We start from the raw sequence: 21,979 nt of genomic DNA on the forward strand, positions 1-21,979 counted from the left end.
GTTTTATGCCCATGTTTCGGATTTCGAATGTTCCTTCAGAGTTGAAGATAGTCCAAACCTCCCATAGCACGACGGTCCACGACAGCTGTCAAGGTATGAAGCCAATACTATCAAGAAATCCGAACTAAGTAAAGCAAGGTTACCGAACGGCCAGGCAGCCATCCATGTAGGCCTAGTTCTAGATCTTCTAGATTCACCTATCTTGACAGCACACTCCAGAATCGGAAAGATCGATAATGAAATGGACCTTCGTATCGCCAAGGCCAGTGCATCCTATGGCAGACTGTCTAAAACGTCTGTAGCAGATGAGGTATCACCACAAACACAAAGCTAGGGATCTATCAAGCTGTCATCCTCCCTACATTGCTCTATACCTCAGAAACGTGGACAGTGTACAGAAAACATGCAAAGAAACTGAACCACTTCCAAATGACATGTCTAAGAAAAATACTGAATGTCAAATGGCAAGACAAAATACCAGATACTGAAGTCCTTCGAAGAGCGGGTCTGCAAAGCATCCACACAATCCTGATGCAGTCCCAGCTGCGATGGGCAGGAAACGTCTGCAAAATGGAAGACCACCGCATCCCTAGACGACTCTTGTATGGCCAACTAAACGAAGGAAAGCGCTCGCAAGGCGGTCAAAGAAAGCGATTCAGGGACACCCTAAAAAATTCTCTGAAGGCGTTCAGCATAGATCCAGCCACCTGGGAGACAGAGGCACATGACAGAGCATCATGGCGTCGCGCTGTGAAAACTGGCGCACAGGTTGCTGAGGAAAAGAGAACAACGCTGGTAGAAGAAAAACGCCAGATAAGAAAAGCAAGGCCAATGACAATAACTCCAGCTGGAATAACCTGCCCAGTGTGCAGCCGAACATTCCGGGCTCACATAGGTCTCACCAGCCACATGAGGAGGCATAAAGCTCCAGTGCAAAGCCCTCAGCCCCCCTGGATGACAAAGTGGTCATCGTCAAACCACGATGGACGAACTATATATAGTTCTAGATCTACTAATAATAGGCCTAATAGTGATAGTAGTAGGCTAATAATAATAGAATACTATCTAAGCAGATCTCTAAGTCTTAGGCCATGATCTAGGCTGATACCCTTGCTATATTGATGTATACAATACTTTTTTTTTTTTTACTCAAGGAAGCACCGAAAAGTACTCTAGTAAAAAGGAAACAATCTAAGAAAATTGTATGACAATGTCTTTAAGATAAGATAGTTTTCTGCATGCAGAAAAATAACTTTTCTTCACTTAAAAACCTATAAAATAATCTACCCTCCAAAGACACTGTCATTAGTGTTATAGAAAACATCTTTCAAACATGGATTTCAAAACTTAAGTCGAAAGATTTTTTAAAATTATTATTTATTAGACTAGGCCTATCATTTATTTAAAAAAAAAAATCTACTATCTTGATCTATTAACTAGACCTCAAACCGTTGATAATAGATCTCTATAAATATATTTTAAATATAGATTTAAAATTGAATATAAAATCCTGATCTAATATAATATTCAGTGGCGTCAATAAGGTCGGTGATACCTAACTGATACGGTTAGCTCTGCACCCCAATCAACTATCCCTTACACATTTCCTAATAAATGGTTATCGTTTGTTCTTTTTATTGAGCCATATAATAGATCTACTTATCTTTCTTATAGAACACAGACGTTACTTCAAAAAAAGATGATTACGTCCTACGCGCGTTCCTAGGTCAATCTAGTCATGCATGTTAACCAATGACTTGAATTCTGCCAAATCATTGGTTTTCAAATATAAGGCAAATCTAAATTTGTTATGCAAATAAAAATGAGTGTCGATTTTATTTTAAAATTTCTTTTGAAATGAAATTTTATCAATAGTTATAACATAAATGTAATATAAAATTAGAAACAGACGTCCTCATCATCATCTGTCCCATGACTTTCGTCGTGGGGGTGCTGTCATAGTTTGCGTATCGGTGACCAAATTTCTGCACATTTCCAGGTCCGCAGTTGTTCTTAGCAAGATAGGCCCTATCAAGAGAGAGGTTGGTCCATTCTTTTACATTGTCCAGTCAGCTTATCTTAATACGAACCTTTTTTCGTGCTCCCTCCACAATACTTAGTAGGATGGCATTTGACAGCGAGTCATGAATTAATAAAATATGACAGAACCAGCTCAATTTTCGTTTCTTCACAGTAAATAGAAGTTCCTCCTTTTTGCAAGTCAGAATGTTGACTTGTAAAAGTACAAAACTCATTTGTCTTCTTTTATTGGAATCTGATACCTAGCATTTTTCTGTAGCATTTACTCTCAGAGGATTGAATTCTCCTTTCAGCCTCAGCATTCATGCCAAACTTTCACAACCATATAGAAGTACAGAGACTACTAACGAAGAATAGTTTTAATTTTACTCGCAAGTTGATGTTACTCATTCAGATTTTCCACAGTTGAGTATCACTCATGGCAGTGGATGCCAAGTTTTAACGGATTCGCATCTCTTTTATAGATATCTTGTTACGTTTGACTCTAGAATCTAGGTATTTAAAAGAGTCAACTTCTTCTGTTTTTTTCATTCAACTGTATGCAAAATCTCGTACTATCTCCACCACAAACTAGAGACCTATAGGCCTATTTTGCTGTTGTTGTTTTTTTCAGCACTGTATTCCATGCCTACTGCTCTATCTTCAGCATCCAGTTTTGAAGTAAGATCTTTTACTTGGTCTGCATTTTCTCAAATGAGGTCTATATCATCTGCAAACCTGAGATTGGAAATAGGCCGCCTATTTATGGTCAAGCGAAAATCAAATCCTTCTAGAGTTTCCATTATAATATTACACTAACCAATGCTAAAGAACAATGTTTAAGTTCTTATACATAAGGTTTCAACTATCACTAACTGGATGCCAAAGCTACACATGAATTATTTGATACAATTGTACCATCAAGTGCTCTATTAATCGATTTATTATTTTCTATAAGTAACTTGATAGATTTTGTTAGTTAAGGCATTAAAATGATAAAAGACACAAAATTTGCCCACGAAATTCATTCCACGAAATGGCCGGCCAAATCTCAAAATTGCATTTCATTTCTTACATTGGCCAGTTAAGGTGAAGTGATAAAGACCATTTCGCGAAATGGGAAAAACAAAGGCTTGGCAGAAAGAGTTCGGGCTTTGGTAGTAACATATATAATTACCAATTATAGCAGTAGTGCTTTGGATCAGGGCCGACATTAGATAATTGGAAGTGAAGTGTACTCCAACAATAACAATATAGGCGCTAGTTATGCTATTTCCTAAAAAAAAAAATGAGTAGGGCCTACTGTGCGAGGCCCCAACCAATCGGAGGCCCTAGGCAGTTTAGTTTGCCTATGCCTAAGGCCGGCCCTGTTAGATTTTTAATCAATTAATTTTATAACTACAAAGAATAAATCAGTGGGGCAAAATAGCTTCTCTAGAGAATATAATAATAGTTTGCCTATGCCTAAGGCCGGCCCTGTTAGATTTTTAATCAATTTATTTTATAACTACAAAGAATAACTCAGTGGGGCAAAATACATTCTCTAGAGAATATATTAATATTCTCTATTTCAAACGGTAGGCTACGTTGCCTAAAACATTTTAAAAGATTGCTGTATGCCTATTATTTGAAAAAATAGTTGAAGAATTTTAAGTATTTTAAAAGAGAGTCTAATAAAATATTTCTTTTTGCAGATATATGGCAGATGAGAATTATTTTTTCACAACAATGATAGACACGTAGAATTCTACACAGTTTTTAAATGTTGGTCTACACATCATCTTTAGTAAATGAGAAGCATCTCGCTAAACAAATCCGAATTAAAGTCTAAATTGCCCTAAACTGTTCTTCAATCTACACAACACTAATGGCTGATCAAAATGTTACTAAACCCTTCTCATACGCCCACATACGAAATGGCAGACGAGAAGTATCCTAGACATTTGTCGAATGTACACATCACAGATATCAAACAGGTTCTCTCCATTCTTCCTCCGCATGTTATTCATCTGAGTAAATCAGAATGTAGCTCGGAGACTCTGAAATCTGATCCCGCCGTGGTCGACTTTTTAACTCATCTTGGCGCCAATCTCTTTGCACATTCTAATGTTAGTCGCAGTGTGTCTCATAAACGTCAATCCTTCTCTAATTTAGCTACCAAGTCATTTAGTTTAAATGAAGACGAGAACCCAGTTTCAGAGAACAGTCTCGTTAATACAGTCGAAAGGAAACCCAAGGAAGCTATACATGTCAGATCTATGAATACCAACACTGTTGCTACCTCAATGCCAAGTCATAAAATTTTAGTAAAGCAAGATTTGTTCAAGTTAAATAACAGGGATAACAGTGAACAGAAAGAAAAATTATTTCAAGAAAAACGTTGTGAATTAACAAAAGAGAAGGAGCGATTGCGCCAGAAATGCATGCAAAGAGCATTAAATCAAACCAATATGATAAAGAACGTTTCGGTGCGTGTCGTAAAAGAAACCCAACTCAACCTTGACTATTCCATGCGTAGGTCGCTATGGTTATCAAAAGACAAAATGACCTATATTTCTGATATTCCTATCATCGTCGTTGGTGCAGGACTAGCAGGTCTTAGCGCAGCTCATCAGCTTTTAACTTTTGGTTTCAAAAACGTAATTGTTTTGGAAGCATCAAATAGGTAAGAAGTAAGGAAATATTTCATCATATTGAAACTCTTATTGTTATTTTTATTTATAGCATACTATAATTCCTATTTCTGTTCTATTAAGCATAAAAATAATAATAAAAAAAAATAAAGTAAAATAAAACTCCTCAATAGCTCCATTTCGACATTTTAAAGAAAACAATAACTCAATATTTTCATATTATTTATAACTTTTAAAAATTTTATATAGGTACGAAATAGATTTACATTGATTTGATCCCCGACTTATCTCAAAGTATCGCCTAGCTAATGGACGTTAATGGATACGTTAACTCCACTACTAGCAAAGTTATTAGTGGGTAATGTTGTTATTAGTGGGTAATGTTGTTATTAGTGGGTAATGTTGTTATTAGAGGCTAATGTTGTTATTAGTGGCTGATGTTGTTATTAGTGGCTGATGTTGTTATTAGTGGGCTAATGTTGTTATTAGTGGGCTAATGTTGTTATTAGTGGCTGATGTTGTTATTAGTGGCTAATGTTGTTATTAGTGGCTGATGTTGTTATTAGTGGCTAATGTTGTTATTAGTGGCTAATGTTGTTATTAGAGGCTAATGTTGTTATTAGTGGCTGATGTTGTTATTAGTGGCTAATGTTGTTATTAGTGGCTGATGTTGTTATTAGTGGCTAATGTTGTTATTAGTGGCTGATGTTGTTATTAGTGGGCTAATGTTGTTATTAGTGGCTTATGTTGTTATTAGTGGCTAATGTTGTTATTAGTGGCTAATGTTGTTATTAGTGGCTAATGTTGTTATTAGTGGGCTAATGTTGTTATTAGTGGCTGATGTTGTTATTAGTGGCTAATGTTGTTATTAGTGGCTAATGTTGTTATTAGTGGCTAATATTGTTATTAGTGGCTGATGTTGTTATTAGTGGCTAATATTGTTATTAGTGGCTAATGTTGTTATTAGTGGCTAATGTTGTTATTAGAGGCTAATGTTGTTATTAGTGGCTGATGTTGTTATTAGTGGCTGATGTTGTTATTAGTAGGCTAATGTTGTTATTAGTGGGCTAATGTTGTTATTAGTGGCTGATGTTGTTATTAGTGGGCTAATGTTGTTATTAGTGGCTAATGTTGTTATTAGTGGCTAATGTTGTTATTAGTGGCTGATGTTGTTATTAGTGGGCTAATGTTGTTATTAGTGGCTAATGTTGTTATTAGTGGCTAATGTTGTTATTAGTGGCTAATGTTGTAATTAGTGGCTAATGTTGCTATTAGTGGCTAATGTTGTTATTAGTGGCTAATGTTGTTATTAGTGGCTAATGTTGTTATTAGTGGCTAATGTTGCTATTAGTGGCTAATGTTGCTATTAGTGGCTGATGTTGTTATTAGTGGGCTTATGTTGTTATTAGTGGCTGATGTTGTTATTAGTGGCTAATGTTGTTATTAGTGGCTCATGTTGTTATTAGTGGCTAATGTTGCTATTAGTGGCTGATGTTGTTGTTAGTGGCTAATGTTGTTATTAGTGGCTAATGTTGTTATTAGTGGCTAATGTTGTTATTAGTGGGCTAATGTTGTTATTAGTGGCTGATGTTGTTATCAGTGGCTAATGTTGTTATTAGTGGCTGATGTTGTTATTAGTGGCTGATGTTGTTATTAGTGGCTGATGTTGTTATTAGTGGCTAATGTTGTTATTAGTGGCTAATGTTGTCATTAACGTTATTAGTGGCTAATGTTGTTATTAGTGGCTAATGTTGTTATTAGTGGCTAATGTTGTTATTAGTGGGCTAATGTTGTTATTGGTGGCTGATGTTGTTATTAGTGGCTAATGTTGTTATTAGTGGCTAATGTTGTTATTAGTGGCTAATGTTGTTATTAGTGGCTGATGTTGTTATTAGTGGCTGATGTTGTTATTAGTGGGCTAATGTTGTTATTAGTGGCCTAATGTTGTTATTAGTGGCTGATGTTGTTATTAGTGGCTAATGTTGTTATTAGTGGCTAATGTTGTTATTAGTGGCTGATGTTGTTATTAGTGGCTGATGTTGTTATTAGTGGCTGATGTTGTTATTAGTGGCTAATGTTGTTATTAGTGGGCTGATGTTGTTATTAGTGGCTGATGTTGTTATTAGTGGCTAATGTTGTTATTAGTGGCTAATGTTGTTATTAGTGGGCTAATGTTGTTATTAGTGGCTGATGTTGTTATTAGTGGGCTAATGTTGTTATTAGTGGCTGATGTTGTTTTTAGTGGATGATATTGTTATTAGTGGCTGATGTTATTAGTGGCTAATGTTGTTATTAGTGGCTAATGTTGTTATTAGTGGCTAATGTTGTTATTAGAAGTTAATGTTGTTATTAGTGGGCTAATGTTGTTATTAGTGGGCTAATGTTGTTATTAGTGGCTAATGTTGTTATTAGTGGCTAATGTTGTTATTAGTGGCTAATGTTGTTAGGCCTATTAGTGGCTAATGTTGTTATTAGTGGCTAATGTTGTTATTAGTGGCTGATGTTGTTATCAGTGGCTAATGTTGTTATTAATGGCTAATGTTGTTATTAATGGCTAATGTTGTTATTAGTGGCTGATGTTGTTATTAGTGGCTGATGTTGTTATTAGTGGGCTAATGTTGTTATTAGTGGCTGATGCTGTTATTAGTGGATGATATTGTTATTAGTGGCTGATGTTATTAGTGGCTAATGTTGTTATTAGTGGCTAATGTTGTTATTAGTGGCTAATGTTGTTATTAGTGGCTAATGTTGTTAGGCCTATTAGTGGCTAATGTTGTTATTAGTGGCTAATGTTGTTATTAGTGGGCTAATGTTGTTATTAGTGGCTAATGTTGTTATTAGTGGCTAATGTTGTTATTAGTGGCTAATGTTGTTATTAGTGGCTAATGTTGTTAGGCCTATTAATGGCTAATGTTGTTATTAGTGGCTAATGTTGTTATCAGTGGCTAATGTTGTTATCAGTGGCTAATGTTGTCATTAGTGTTTACGTTTTTATTTTTATTCTGTTATTAAGAGTGGGAGGAAGAATACACACACTTCATGTTAACGACACAGACACAATTGAACTGGGCGCACCGGGCCTTGACCTGCCAGTCGACAACAAAGAGATTTTCAAAAAGGCTGCTGAATTAGGATTAGCTGACTCGTGTTATCAGGAGCCTACTCCTCGGTGAGAATCTACATTAATTTCTGTCTAGTCTATCTCGAATCTCTTGAAATATGGTAAACGATATCCATATACGCACAGGCGTTTATAACTTAAATTAAAGAAGAGGAAGGGAGGGTTAATGATTTGTAAAATGTTTTACATGTTTCGGATGCTCCTTCAGAATTGACCTCCCGCAGGACGACTGGGGATGACAGCGGGCAGGATATGAACCCGGGACCATCGAGACAATCGAACGACAGTCCAATGCGCATGTCGCACGACTAGGCAGCCATCCTTAAGGCTAATTACTTATTTTGTGGAGAGTGTGACTGAGTGTATAAGCTATACAATTATCTAATAGGCCTATGTATATCTCAATTTAAAGAAAATAACAGTCCAAAAGAATAAAAATGTAACCTACACACATATGTAGTTTACACATACACGTTACAGCATACATACCTAAAAACAAACATACATTCATAGTCATAAATAGGTGTAAAAATAGGGCTACAAACAATAGGCCCCTATTGTTTGCTATGAATAGCCGTAAAAATTGTGTAAAACAACTACACATGCAGTATATCTAAATCCTAGAGCAGTGTTTCCCAAACTTTTGATATACGTGTACCCCCTCCCCTTTTTGTTTTTGTAAAGCAGAGTAACCTTCGCTCCCCCGAATGCATGAGAAGAAAAAAAAAAGTATGTTGAGATGACACGTCATTAATTTTAATCTGTGATGCTGTTCCACGTGATCAGTTCACTAAGGTACAAGGGCCTCTCATTGTTATATATACACGAATGACAAAGTGTGGCCACCTTGTAGTCGATTCTCGCTTTCACGGGAAGCCTATGGATCGTGCAGTCTGTTCATTTCTCTCGGCTTAATGTCTACAAATGCTGAAAATAGAATTTCACATAAATATATATATATTATTATATTATTGCTTTATTATAGGCTACTTTCACGCTTTTAGCATGCTCAGAACGCTTTTGGTCCAATCTCATTTGTGGACCGGTTGGGGGGGGGGGGGGGGGAGGGGGTATCTAGGAGTTGTTTTCCGTGCTGCCTTTAGGCGCTCAGTAAACACAACTCTGCACAAGATATATTTGGACTATAGTTACAGATAATAGTCGGGTGTCGAACCTCGAGCCCCTTTCTAGGTAGCCAAGCCAAGTTCAAGCGCACTTGGCCTCTCGACTACGACAGCCACCAAAATGAAATAGGAAAAAGCAAGATGTATTCCAGAACTTTAGCTGTTAAAACCGGATACACATGTTGCATTTGGAACCAGAAGGCTGTTTAAGTATACGCCTTGTTGCTATTTTTAAGACTCGGTCATGCAATTAAGTATTCAATCAGTGGGCTTATTTTGTGCGGTTTTGGGTTTATTGAATAATTGGGGGAAAAAAGGAATCTTTTTGACGTAGAAAAACATCCGTATTCATTACTTGATCTTTGTAAAATTTATTTTTAAGATATAACACCGGCAAATTCGTATAAAAAGTGGTTAAAGTGCTACTGCTACTACGCTCTTGCGCACGCTCCATTGGCTTCCCGTGAAAGCGAGAATCGACTACAAGGTGGCCACACTTTGTCATCCGTGTATATATAACAATGAGATGCCCTTGTACCTTAGCGAACTGATCACTTCATGTGTCCCTCAGCGTGCCCTGCGCTCAATGGACTCAAGGCTTCTTGTGGTGCCACGTTTCTCCCTCAAAAGCTACGGTCTGCGGGCTTTTTCAGTGCACGGGCCAAAGGTTTGGAACCCACTCCCCATTGATCTCAGACGGACAACATCCTACACTATGTTCACGAAGAACATTAAGACCTATCTGTTTAAAACTTTTTTTAAGATTAGTTTGTCATTTTAGCTGTTGTGTTTGTGTTTGTAATGTTATTGCAGCGCATTGAGCCTACATTTTATTTGTTAACAGCGCTTTATAAATAAAATTATTATTATAAATATTGGTACGATTCTCTCTCCTAATCAGCACTTCTGCAAACACATCTCAAGAACTTGACAACTAGAGTTCCAAAATAATCTAGTACTTTAATGAGTAAATACAGTGAGCCAACACGACACAATTATTGTTGTTGCTTGGTGCAAGTTTCCAGCCTACTTGTCGTTTTAAACTAAGCTCTAAGCACCCATTAGAGCAGGCAGGCTGTGGCGGATCAGCACCTAACTGACACAATTGGCAACACAATAAACTGACTACAAATGTTACACTGTACATCACCGTACTGCCATACTAAACACTACTTTCTCTCTATCTCATGCTGGACTCGTTCTGCTTCACTCGAGGACTGACTTCATGGCCGACTAACAGTCCCGGTCTTCTCGCTGTTCTGTACTGAACTGCCTTACACACTCTGTCACTGGTTCACTAAGGCTTTCGATCACATGTTTCCACAACACGGGTCATATTTGGTGTACTAGTACTGTCCCTTGTCCATTCACACAGTTGACTGCCATGAAGCACCTGAGATTGCTTGTGTTACATATGCCTGTTGGTCACAATATGCCTGTTGGTCACAAACAAAATTGACTCTATCGCTCCGCCAATACAGCTACAACAATGTCAAATAAAATAATGTTAAAGAATGTGAATTGAAACTTATTAATAATTTATTTTAATGTATTAACTGTACATAATGATGGGTCAAAATCAACATAGTTAATGACGTGCAACGCGTACCCCCTCCAAACTCTTGCCGTACCCCTGGGGGTACGCGTACCCCACTTTGGGAAACACTGTCCTATAGTAACTTGTTAGACAGCAGCGTGTTGAACTGTTGATAAGTTTGTCGTTTTTATTTTTTTATGTGAACTGTTCTTTGCTTTTTTGTGTAATATTGTTACGAATCTCACTATCCAGGCTCTCTGCAAACTGCACCATACACCACCAACTTAAAGAACTTGACAACTCAATAGTTGAATAAATAACAGCCAATACTGTACAATTGGCAACACGTACACTGTACAAATATCTCTCCGATAACACCGTTCCGCCGTATCAACTCTTGCACTGGCCTCTCCGTCTCGTTCCGGGCTTGCACTGGGTTCAACAGTTCAGGACTGACTTCACACACTAGGCTCGTTGTGTCGGACTCGATCGCAGACCAAGATCAAGACGCCAGCCGTCTCAACTGTACTTGACAGTACTCCGCACTGAACCGTCGTAATGCTCCGTACAGAACCACACCGCTGAACTGTGCTGTAGTCGACCGGACTGTAGTGAACCGGGCTCTGAACCCCTGCCGTGAACCGTCTTGACTGCGACACCTCCGCTCTTATATAGGGTCCCTACTGGCCTTCTCGAACCGGACAGAACGCCGCTCGACGTTTCTAGGTGGTCAGATGACTACAACTCTCGTGACGTTCCTGAGCTCTGTTCACGACGTCGATCCTTCCCGGACCGCCGTCGATCCTTCCCGAACCGCCGTGTTGACACTTGTCTCGGCTGACAGTCGTAACTCGTCACGGTTGACCGCTCGTCTAGCGCTGGCCTGGGGCGATTTGCGTCGGCTGATTACACACACACCACTACCCCCATCTGTGCCACCACCAGGTTTATAACAATATGATAATAAGCCGAGATATTTGTTTTATAAAGCGAGTGTGACTATTTTGAAAAAAACAACAACAAAATATAAACATTATCAAACAAATATGGCGGCATTCTTGATTTGAGCCACGAATAAAAGACTGTTAAACCATGGTTAAACTACGCCTAGAGATTAAAGGATTGATGGGAATATTTACCAAAAGTGACACGAAAATTAGTCCGTGGTCAAGCTAGGTATAATGTTCCTCACATTTTAGCAGAGAGATGAAGACTTTTTCAGATGATTAAAAAATGGAATAAATCTCAAATATCTCATTTATTAATGTAAGTACTAGATCCACGGGTCTCTAATAAAATAGTTTGAGGTCAATTTCCTTTCGTTTTTGCACCTTTTCGGTGGTATGGTCCGCGACACGAGTATTGGAAATTAAAATGGCCCGCACAACGAATTAGGCTGGGCATCACTGGACTGTCACATTATAAAAGCCAGGTTTGTCGGAATGGCGGGAGGGGGGACAGACAGATTGGAAACAAACTTTTAATATTTCCATTTTATATTTAGGCCAAATAATGATTGCATTTTTTATTGAAGAATGAAGAACTGAATATAATAGACTAATATGTAGCATTAACATTCGAATGGGTCTAAATTTTCAAAATGTAGACCTACATAGATCTATATTACGGCCTACATTAATTTGGTTAATTGGAGCTATGTTGAATGAATTTCAGTAATAGGCTACTATCGTAAAACTATGAGGTTTTCAAAACATGTAAATTATCCTATAGGGACCGATATCGAGCATTTTCTACACTTCAACATTAGCTATAGCTAACAGATTGTGAATGAAATATAAGTTTTGAATAGAAACAATTTAAAGAATTTTGTTTTCCATAACAGACATTATTTTGTTTTCAATCATGAAAGACATTTTTTTGTTCTTATTTCAGATTAGTCATAAAATTTCCATCTAGTGATGGAAGATGTGATGTTTCTGCTAGGTCCATTCGCTTGTTTGAACAGTTACATAGAGATATCAAGCTACTAACTACGATGTCCTCTAACTGTATTGACCTATCATACGACAGCTACTTTGCGGAAAGATACAGGCGCATAACAAAAAGTGTCAAGATCATAGCGCAGTCTGAACATTCAATGGTCGATTATCTCAAATCTTTGAGTGATAATGGTAAATATTTTATCGGTGATAGTGTTGGAAATTCTGCTGTACAAAGACTTAATGAACCAATTATCAAGACACACTTGAAGTTTTCAAATGGAGCAGTTGCATTAATTGACATGTTGACAAAACATTTCCCACCGCATACAATACATTACAACAGCGAAGTTCGACATATTGATTGGAGCAATATTAAAAAACAAGCGGATCCAAGGATTAGAATAACCTGCACGAATGGAGACGTCTATTTAGCATCACATGTCATAGTAGCTATACCTGTTGGTTATTTGAAAGAATCTGCTCACTTAATGTTTCAGCCATCGCTACCAACAGCTAAATTAAATGCTATTCAGAAAGTGGGTTTCGGAACAGTTTCTAAAGCTTTTTTTCTTTATGACTCACCACTGAGCTCAATTAATTTCATTGTCGCAGACACATTTGAAACTGCTATTCATATTCAAAGTAATGGAACTAATATTTTGGAAATAACAGCAGTTGGATCTTTTTTAGAAGAAATTGCAGAGCCAAATTTAATTCAAACAGTTACAGAAATCATGCGCAACAATTATAACCCCGACTGGCTTCAACCCGTTCGCGTCATTAGAACATCGTGGACGAATAACCCACTTTATCGAGGCAGCCACCCGTATTTCCCTACTCAGTGGAATCAGAGTCAGTTGTATGAACTAAGTCGGCCGATTCTCTCACAGTCTAGAGTCCCGTTAGTACAGTTTGCTGGCGACTACACTCATGAGAGCTTGCAATGCTTGGTAGAAGCAGCTTATTATAGTGGCGTCAGAGAAGCTAGACGTTTGCATAATGTTTATGACAGATATTACGGCTACGAAAATACTCGTGTCTGATTAAAGTCATTAGTTTATATACACATTACTATACAATGCTATTAGAAACTTGTACGTATTTCTAATTGATTATAATCAAAGGAAAAAGATCGTTGCCCTATGTCGTAGGCCTATAATGCCACTGAACTGAATAATCACAAATTATAACATATAATTTCCTTAAATTTTGTGCTGAAAAAAAGTGCCTTGATATAAGATACGTAGCCGGCTAATTTTCGTGGCTAGTTCTTAATTAACTGATAAGTATTAAACTCATGTATATTAATGCAGTAACATCCTCCAGTTAATAAAGACATTCATTTCATAATGTGTTCAAAGTTCGTTTAATTAATTCTAGGATAAGCTATTTGCTTTCGCACTCTTTATTATCAGTCTTAGGTAAGCAGGCTCGTTCGCCCTATTAATTTAGTGGGCTGTAAACCCAAAGTTACTTTTACTTTTGCCTGGACCATCTTTTTTATCCTTCAATAAAACGGCCCGCGTTACAACGATTCTCCTCCACCAACACAATTTATTTTTCTGGTCCTTCGATTCGATAATATACCCCCTTGGTGTATCATTCACCCTTAAATGGAACGGTCCTTAACCCCTAATATAGATAGAGTATGCACGAGCACTTCTTGAAAGTAGCGCTATAGAAAAGCTATAAATAGGCTATATATATATATAGGCTCATCAGTTTTCGTCTGAATTATAACGCCCCCCCCCCCCGAAAAAAAACAACATGCACACACACACAATAAACACACTATTTTAAAATAAAACGCCTCTCTCTCAACAACAGAAGATAAAAAGGAAGGGGAAATCGCGTGAATGAAATGTAAACCGATGCGGAGACACATTGGAACATGATTGTAGCTATTCTACGTGTTTCACAACTCATTGAGCATGCCACCATTGGATCTGGTAGTCGTGTACACAAAATAGTACTTTTAAAAGGTTTTTAAAACTAACAATGTGCTTAAAATCTGGCCACTTTGCCAAAAGAAACAGTACCCCCCCCCAGCCCCTTTTTTTTCTAGTTGTGTGGAATTGTGACCTCCGTGACCCCGAAGGCGCCGGTGAAATGCACTCCAGACTCCAGACTGTCATCTCAGGTTTGTACCATACCCGTAACCATCACAGTGTCACAAATCGTCTCTACCTCTGCAGCATTGAAGTGGTTGTACAGGCGCATCTATGGGTTTAATCGCTGACAGTGTAATGAAGTAACACCAATAGAACTACTAATTTCTTGGCTTTATTCAACAAGATTCATCTCAATAATAATAAGGCTTTGCTTCGAGTCTGAAGATGAAGTGCAGCTTTTCATAGCTATGTGAAATTCCCGGATGTTGACAATATTCAACTCGCGGGAAAAGTGGCGCCGCCATTTTTAATTTTTATATTCATTAAAGTATGGGTGCTATTGATTTAAAGTAAAGAATGAAGAACCAGTCAGTATATGAAGCACTTTAGAATTTTTTTGTATTTGTAAATATTTTTTTTACAAAAAAACAAAAAAAAATGAAATTTAAAAAAAAAAGTTTTTTTTTTTTAATTTGGCCGAACTTTCGTAAAAAGTTCGTTATTTTGTAGATCTAATTCGTGCTTCAGGTTGTTTATATATTTAAAAAGTTTGTTTATTCTTGAAGATAATTTAAATGGCTGTAAGTTGAGCAAATTTCATTGTAATATGTTAATCGATGCGATTTTTGTCTTAATTCTTGTGAGGCAACCATGGAGGCAACATATGTGACTTGTTTTAAAAATGGCGGCAATGGATCAGACCTCGATCTGTTTCAGTTTCGGCAATAGACTAGAAAACCATTTTTTTGAGAGAGTTTTTAATTTATTCATGTAAAACGTGCATTTTTCTATCAATTGCAATTGTAGTTATTCTCTTTTCCATAGAGAGCTAGATGACTTCTCTAATAGCATTTTGGTCAAGCATGTTACATGTTAAAAGGCGAATTTATCATTACGGTCACGTGACAACAATGCACTATTTTAGCCTATTTGTCTGTAGTCAAGTGTAAACATTAAATAGATCTAGACTCTCTAGTCTAGACTCTAGATCTAGATTTCGTAATTAAACTGATATCTAAATCTTGATTTTAAAGAATTATTTAATTATCTACTAGATCTATCCATGCCATGTATTTATAATTTATTAGTTATGCTAGGTGATCATAGATTGATAGATTCTATTTTCTAGCCAGGGCTAGGTCTATCTTCTGAAGTTCTTAGGCTTAGCCTTAGGTCTACTTACTCACTTATAGGATAGGTCATAGGTAAAGGTATGATAGGGAGACATACTCTGTAGTATATAGATCTAGATCTTTTAAATTCGGTCTTTGTTCTGAACTCACAACTACTTACCACCAGAAAAGCGAAAGTCGAAAAAAGGTAAAGTGTAAGATCACAGACGTACATAATCTAGATTGTGAAAACGCGACATATTTTATCATCATGGAAATAAACTTTTGATTATATCATAGATTTACGTGACTATAGATCTATTTCGGAAGTTCTGTGATTAATAGATCTAGAAAGCTTCTTATAGATCTAGATCTATGTAGATCTATATATCTAGATCTATTTAAAATCCGCGAAATGGGATTGTATTATAATATTATTTCAAACTTTGAAAACAAAAGATCATTATTTTTTCTGAGACTGAGGAACATTTCCAAGATATGAATTAATTTTGCTTATGTCTAAGACTTGATAAAAGCAGAAGTCAAATTTATCAAATGTGAAGCTAAACAAATCTATTACATTTCTCTAAATTTAATCATATTTTTTTAGAAAAAAATTGTGATGTTGAAGGTTTGGTAAATTAAATATATTATACAGATCTAGATCAAAATTATAATTACAAAATTAGATCTATCTAGTAAAAATCAGCAATCATGAAATGAATCAACTTAAAAACGGATATCAAATGAAATATTCATATATAATATAATATCATATTAATATGGTTTTTCAAATCACAGAAGCCTGAGAAATAAATTTATTTAAGAAATAAGAAAAAAAGTACCTTAAGTACTTAGCCCTCTGCAGACTTGCTTAATCTGAACCATATCAAGTGGGTAGATTACAATACAAAAAATGCAAGTTCCTAAAATCCCTACTAAAGACACATCTACAGCATAACTTCAGGCATAAGCATTGGCTTAGATCTAACCCTAATTGGCTAATTCTCCAAATCTTAACTAAAAAGTGAGAAAATTCTTCTGATTAAAATAAGTAAGTAAATGATCTGATAAAAATTATAATCCATAATTTAATATTACTATCAATAACAATAAATATTTGTCCCAAGTTAGAGAGGTAAGCCAAGCATTGAACCTTGTTTAATATGACAAATTTAAACTAGTTTGATGACCTCAAAACAGAGAGCTTTGTCACTGCAATACAAAGAATCTAGAAATTTAAAAACAAACTTGCTGAAACTCAAATGTTATTGACAATTTCTTAAAGTGCAGAAGTGAGTGGCCATTGCAGAACCACCATCACATAACATTAAAAGAAAAGAAATAATGATAATGTTGGCTTGGATAGTAAGTAACGATAAAACTTTACTTTTTCACCTTAACCTATCCCTTAGTTGGACAGTTTGGGCACCACAGAAGATTTGCCTTAGTCTTTCTCCATTCCACTCTGTCTTTTTGCCTAAGCTAGAACTTCCTTCAATGCCAGGCCCTTCTATTCTTTTATGTCATCTTCCCATAGCTTTCTCCACATTAAACGCATTTGACGTAATTAGCATGTCTTCTTGAAGACGTAATTGTAATTTAAAAGATAAGATTAGCCTATAATAAAGTCACCACACTCAACCATTCCCTAGCTGGCCACTGCCAACAAAAGGTAGATAAGGACGCGTAGGTAGATAAGGATGCCGCTGATTTTACCATAAGTAGATCTAGATCTAGAAGACAACGGCCACCCGCTCCATCAGAACTACGCCAGGTCGTTGCGAAGTGGGCGACTGCTGTCAATCAAAACAAGAATGGAGCGGTACAAAAACTCGTTCGTACCTCACTCGGTCAGACTCTATCACCGCCACTCATTGATCAGGGAACATGAAATGCACCAATGGAAGATACCTGTGGGGAGAAGCAGTATTTGGGAGAAGATTTCCATGCTGTTTCCAACCCTTACTTAACCCTTTCTGCAACGTAGCTCAAGCCAAATCTAAATTGAAAACTTATGAAAATGTATGGTGCTTACTGGAATTCTAAATCCATCCCCCTAGAAACTGGTGTATGCCCCTCAGCCCCACAGGGACTTTGTATAAATCTAACAACTAATTTTAATTTATCTTCATCAGATATGGAATGAGAGAGGCTATAGTGTTGATTATATAAATATGTAGGTCTCAGCTGGGGCTGCACAGCCACAGGAAATACTGCATTCCTAACTTATCTTGGGACTTATTATAAAGGTAATTGTCTACATTTTATACTATACTATCTTTATAAGACATACTGTATAATAATACTTGTATATTTTTGGAAAAAGTGAAGATCTTTGTTTTTACCAGATCATATTGGATGTATCTGATAGTTGTCAAAGAGTTAAAGATTAGTTTCTTGTCATCAAAAGGCATCACTTATTCTATAGGGAATCATTGTAGAAATGATATAAAAAGTATTCTGACTTTTAATGTATATTGACATTTTTTCTCAAGTGATCATAAGAACAATCTTCTATAACTTTTAAACTTATCAAAATATTTTTTGAATATATAATAAACCAGATGGTTCATAAATACATTGATTATTGAAATTCAACAGATTGTATATTTAGGGTCCTATTTTCCAAATCATTTTTGTTTTTGAAATTATTAGTTCTGTTAGAAGGCCTGCATACAACATTTACCAGACATCTTTGTTATCTCTCTCTTTGCAGACTTTGAGAAATGCATTAGATTTAAATGGCTTTTAAAAATATTTTAATTCTAGCACATGATGGAGGATGGGATATTGCTCATGACATCTTAAAAGATTTTTAAAAAATGAGCTAAATCTGTTTATATTATTGGGTATGTTGGTTAAGTTTTTTACTCCCCAAAGCTAGTGATGGTGAGATAGAAAAAGATAAAAAGACAACACCACATAATTATTTTAAATTTTCCCTAATGCCATTAGAGAGGGGAATGGGATGCCTGAATCAGCCAGGAAAACCAATGACTTAGTAGAGTTGAAGTAACTTATTAAGATGCATGACAAGATTGATCATGAAATGCATAGGACATAATTATATTCTTTTTTGAAGTAATGCCTGTAACCTAGAAGATATGAAGATTGTGTTGTCCTGTTCTTTTTGGTCTTCCTCTGTGCCTTGTCTGTGGGTTCCCATCTGAAGCCTGAATAGCTCTTTTGTTGGCATTTTTATTTTAGGTGTAACTTTAGGTGTATTGTTCATTATTTATTAAGTTTTGAAAGTGGTTTTCTGAGTTTGGAAAGATCTAATCAACTTTCTAACAAACAGCTCTGCTAGCTTGTAGGTGAACATATAAGGATATCTAGCATGTAATAAATTCTATGAAACTTTTAAAAGAATAAGTATATTATTATGAGGTTGTTTTTAGAATAAAGGCATATATTAATATATTTAAATAGTTTGTACATTTTGGAAAGTGTTATGCAAAAGTGATTCTGTTCACAGCTGCCATTATCCAAGGACATATGATTCTCTGGAGGCTTACATCACTGGAAAAAGTCTTTGGGCCCCTGAAGATTACAGTACATGTAATGCTGCAAAAGGAGGAGGATGCTGGGCCAGGTAAACATGCCATAACATAATGGCATAGTGAATGAAATAACATTTTATTTTAGTGTATAATAGCTGTAATTTTAGTCTATAATATTTAAATAAATGTTACAGTATAAGCCAGTTTCTGAATTAGCTTGTCACAATGCACATTCAGCCAAAGTTAAAAATTCTTGAATAAAGTTATCTCTATTGTACTTAATAAAAGATTGGCAGCAATTCTCTCTGCAAATGATGATGTGCTGATTCATAATGGAACATTTGATTTTTTTAATGGGGGGGGGGGGGGGGGGGGGACTTGCTAAGTGGTTAAGTGCAGCTATTTTGAGTTAGAGTTTTCAGTTCAAATCTTGGTCAAGATTGTTTTTGAATTTCAGGATCATAGAGTGCCTCAAGTCTGTGCAATTTTAATGACATTAGTTGGGGAAAGTAAAGAAGGTTTATCATTGTGCTGACCATATCATGATACCTTTATAACTGTAGGCCACAGAAACAGATGACATTTACATCATCTGCCCTATAGATTGCAAGTTTTAAAAGGCATTCTTATTACATTTTTATCCGCAACTATTCTAAAAATTATAATCATTTTTTCAGACATTATTTCTTTTCTGAGAAACTAAATTGATGATTATATTAAATCAAAAATTGATTTTAAAATAATATTTCTGATTTACTTTGATGCAAGAAAAAGCTAATATTATAAGCAATACTTATTATAGTCAAATTATGCACTTTTATAAAGTATGCTAAGAAGGCTTAAACAAAGTATAAAAAAAGAATATTTGCTATTGATCTTTTAGAAAATGGGGCTATAGAATATACAACTATATATTTCTTATAATTTTAATGAAGGTTTTTTTGTTTTTACATTTTATCCTCAAATTTAAATCAAAACTATGTCAATAGCTATATGTCTTCATAAGTTATAACTAATTTAACATGTATTTATCTTTGGAATGTTTGTAAATTGTTTTACATGTTTCAGATGTCCCTTCAGAGTTGAAGATAGTTTACTTCCTAGTCCAAACCTCCCGCAGGGTGACAGGGGATGGGAGCAGGCAGGGTTTGAACCAGAGACCATCGATAAATCCGATTGACAATCCAGCGTGCAAACTGCACGACCTGGCAGTCAGGATCGTTATCTGGGTAACTATTGTCTGATAAATTGAAATAATAATTAAGTCTAGAAGAAGTAAAACTATGGCATGCATCCTGTCTGGAACTATCTATTCACCTAAATAGATATCGATTTAATTCCACTAACTTCGATAGTAAAGCAGTTTACTTGCTATGTTGTGAGTCTTTTTTTTTTTTTTTTAAAAGAAAAAAAAAAAATGAAACATCTGTTGGTGCTTCTGCTCTGACATTGAAAAAAAAGTAGGTCTGTTGAAGTTAATGAATAATAAAAACAAAGAAGAATATCCAGATTATACATGATTACATTTTGTAGTGTCATTCAATAAGGAAATCTACTTGAATTGTAAGCATGTTTCTAACCCTAAATATTTACTATATAAATAAATTATGGCTTTCATATAGTGCTACTTTCATGCTTATAGCATGCTCAGAGCACTATGGTCCAATCTCATTTGTGGACCAGTGGCAGTAGGTTTTCTAACTGCCTTAAAGCACTCAGTAAACACAACTCAACTCGAGTTGTGTGTCGAACCTCTTGCCCCCTTCATAGGCAGCCAAGCTAAGCCAAGTTCAAGCGTAGTTGGCCTCTTGACCACGCTTCCTACTAGGCTCGATTGGTTACCTTGGTTGTGGAAAAGGAAATATTTAAAGTTCTTGAAGTGTTCAGTATCCTCATTTTGTAATTAAACCTGATGCATGATGGACATTAATATTTTTACTTTATATTTTCATATGTTTCCAAGTGTGAATTGCCTCTTACTTTAAAATTTAGCTCTAGCTGGATAACTTTGTGCAATAAAAAATTATGTTTAGATTTTGGAAATTATAATTTATGTGCTACATCTTAAATTCACTATATACTTGTAGAACTATTGCTTGGAATCTAATTGCAAGTTTCTACTGTCGACTGTCATACTAGATATGGTCTTATGACTGCATTAGAACCTTGGTCAGGCAACTATAATGTTTGCCCCCCCCCCCCCCCTCCCCTTTATATGGAAAGCAGGTAAATCTTTCATTTAGAGCCAAATTATATAACCCTTACCGTATTTATACAATAAAAGTGTACTGAGCATGTTATAGTAGAAAGAAGACACATTATAGAAATCTTATACATAAGAATTTGGATACCAAGAAAAAAAAATCTTTTCTCTAGTGAAACTAGATCTGTATGGATAATGGTTTGCTTTTAATCTTTAACAATACAGCCAATCAACCTAACTGGTACATCTGGTAACAGGTACATCTCTTATGGCTAAAATGACCAGTGTGTGTGTTTTGTATCAAGGATGTGCATGTTGTTGGTTTTGAAAAAATGTTTGATGTGACTGCCAAGGCTTTTTACAAATCTTTTGTATGTGTGTATGTGTTTTTTTTTTTCTATTTTTTTAAATTTTGTATTGTAATCGGAATTCTTAAATGGTGGGAAAAAAATGTAAACCACTATTTTGACTGTCAAAAACAGTAAACCTAAAAAAAATGAATTTTGTAGTTTTAAACAAATTGAATCACACTTATAACATATATAAAATATAGATTTATAACATATTGAATCACACTTATAATACATACAGGCTGGCTGCCTGGTCGTGTGGTATATTGTTTGGACTTCTCGATGGTCCTGGGTTAATACCCTGCCTGCTGTCATCCTGCTGG

The 21,979-nt window shown here is 35.8% G+C and overlaps 1 protein-coding gene and 1 long non-coding RNA gene across 2 annotated transcripts; both read left to right on the forward strand.

The window, feature by feature from the left end:
* The first annotated feature begins 1,193 nt into the window (after window positions 1–1,193).
* LOC106051685 (protein anon-37Cs-like) lies at window positions 1,194–13,727 on the forward strand. Its single transcript, XM_013206890.2, has 4 exons — window positions 1,194–1,351; window positions 3,714–4,684; window positions 7,666–7,821; window positions 12,328–13,727. The coding sequence occupies exons 2-4, from the start codon at window positions 3,900–3,902 to the stop codon at window positions 13,418–13,420; spliced, it is 2,034 nt and encodes a 677-aa protein (XP_013062344.2). The 5' UTR covers window positions 1,194–1,351; window positions 3,714–3,899; the 3' UTR covers window positions 13,421–13,727.
* A 1,283-nt stretch (window positions 13,728–15,010) lies between these two features.
* On the forward strand, window positions 15,011–21,308 carry LOC129924797 (uncharacterized). Its single transcript, XR_008776723.1, has 4 exons — window positions 15,011–15,808; window positions 17,739–17,852; window positions 20,184–20,332; window positions 21,191–21,308. It is a non-coding gene; the product is annotated as an uncharacterized LOC129924797 (long non-coding RNA).
* The last annotated feature ends 671 nt before the right edge of the window (window positions 21,309–21,979 follow it).

This window comes from Biomphalaria glabrata, chromosome 2 (assembly GCF_947242115.1).
Source record: "Biomphalaria glabrata chromosome 2, xgBioGlab47.1, whole genome shotgun sequence".
NCBI classification, from domain to species: Eukaryota; Metazoa; Mollusca; class Gastropoda; family Planorbidae; genus Biomphalaria; species Biomphalaria glabrata.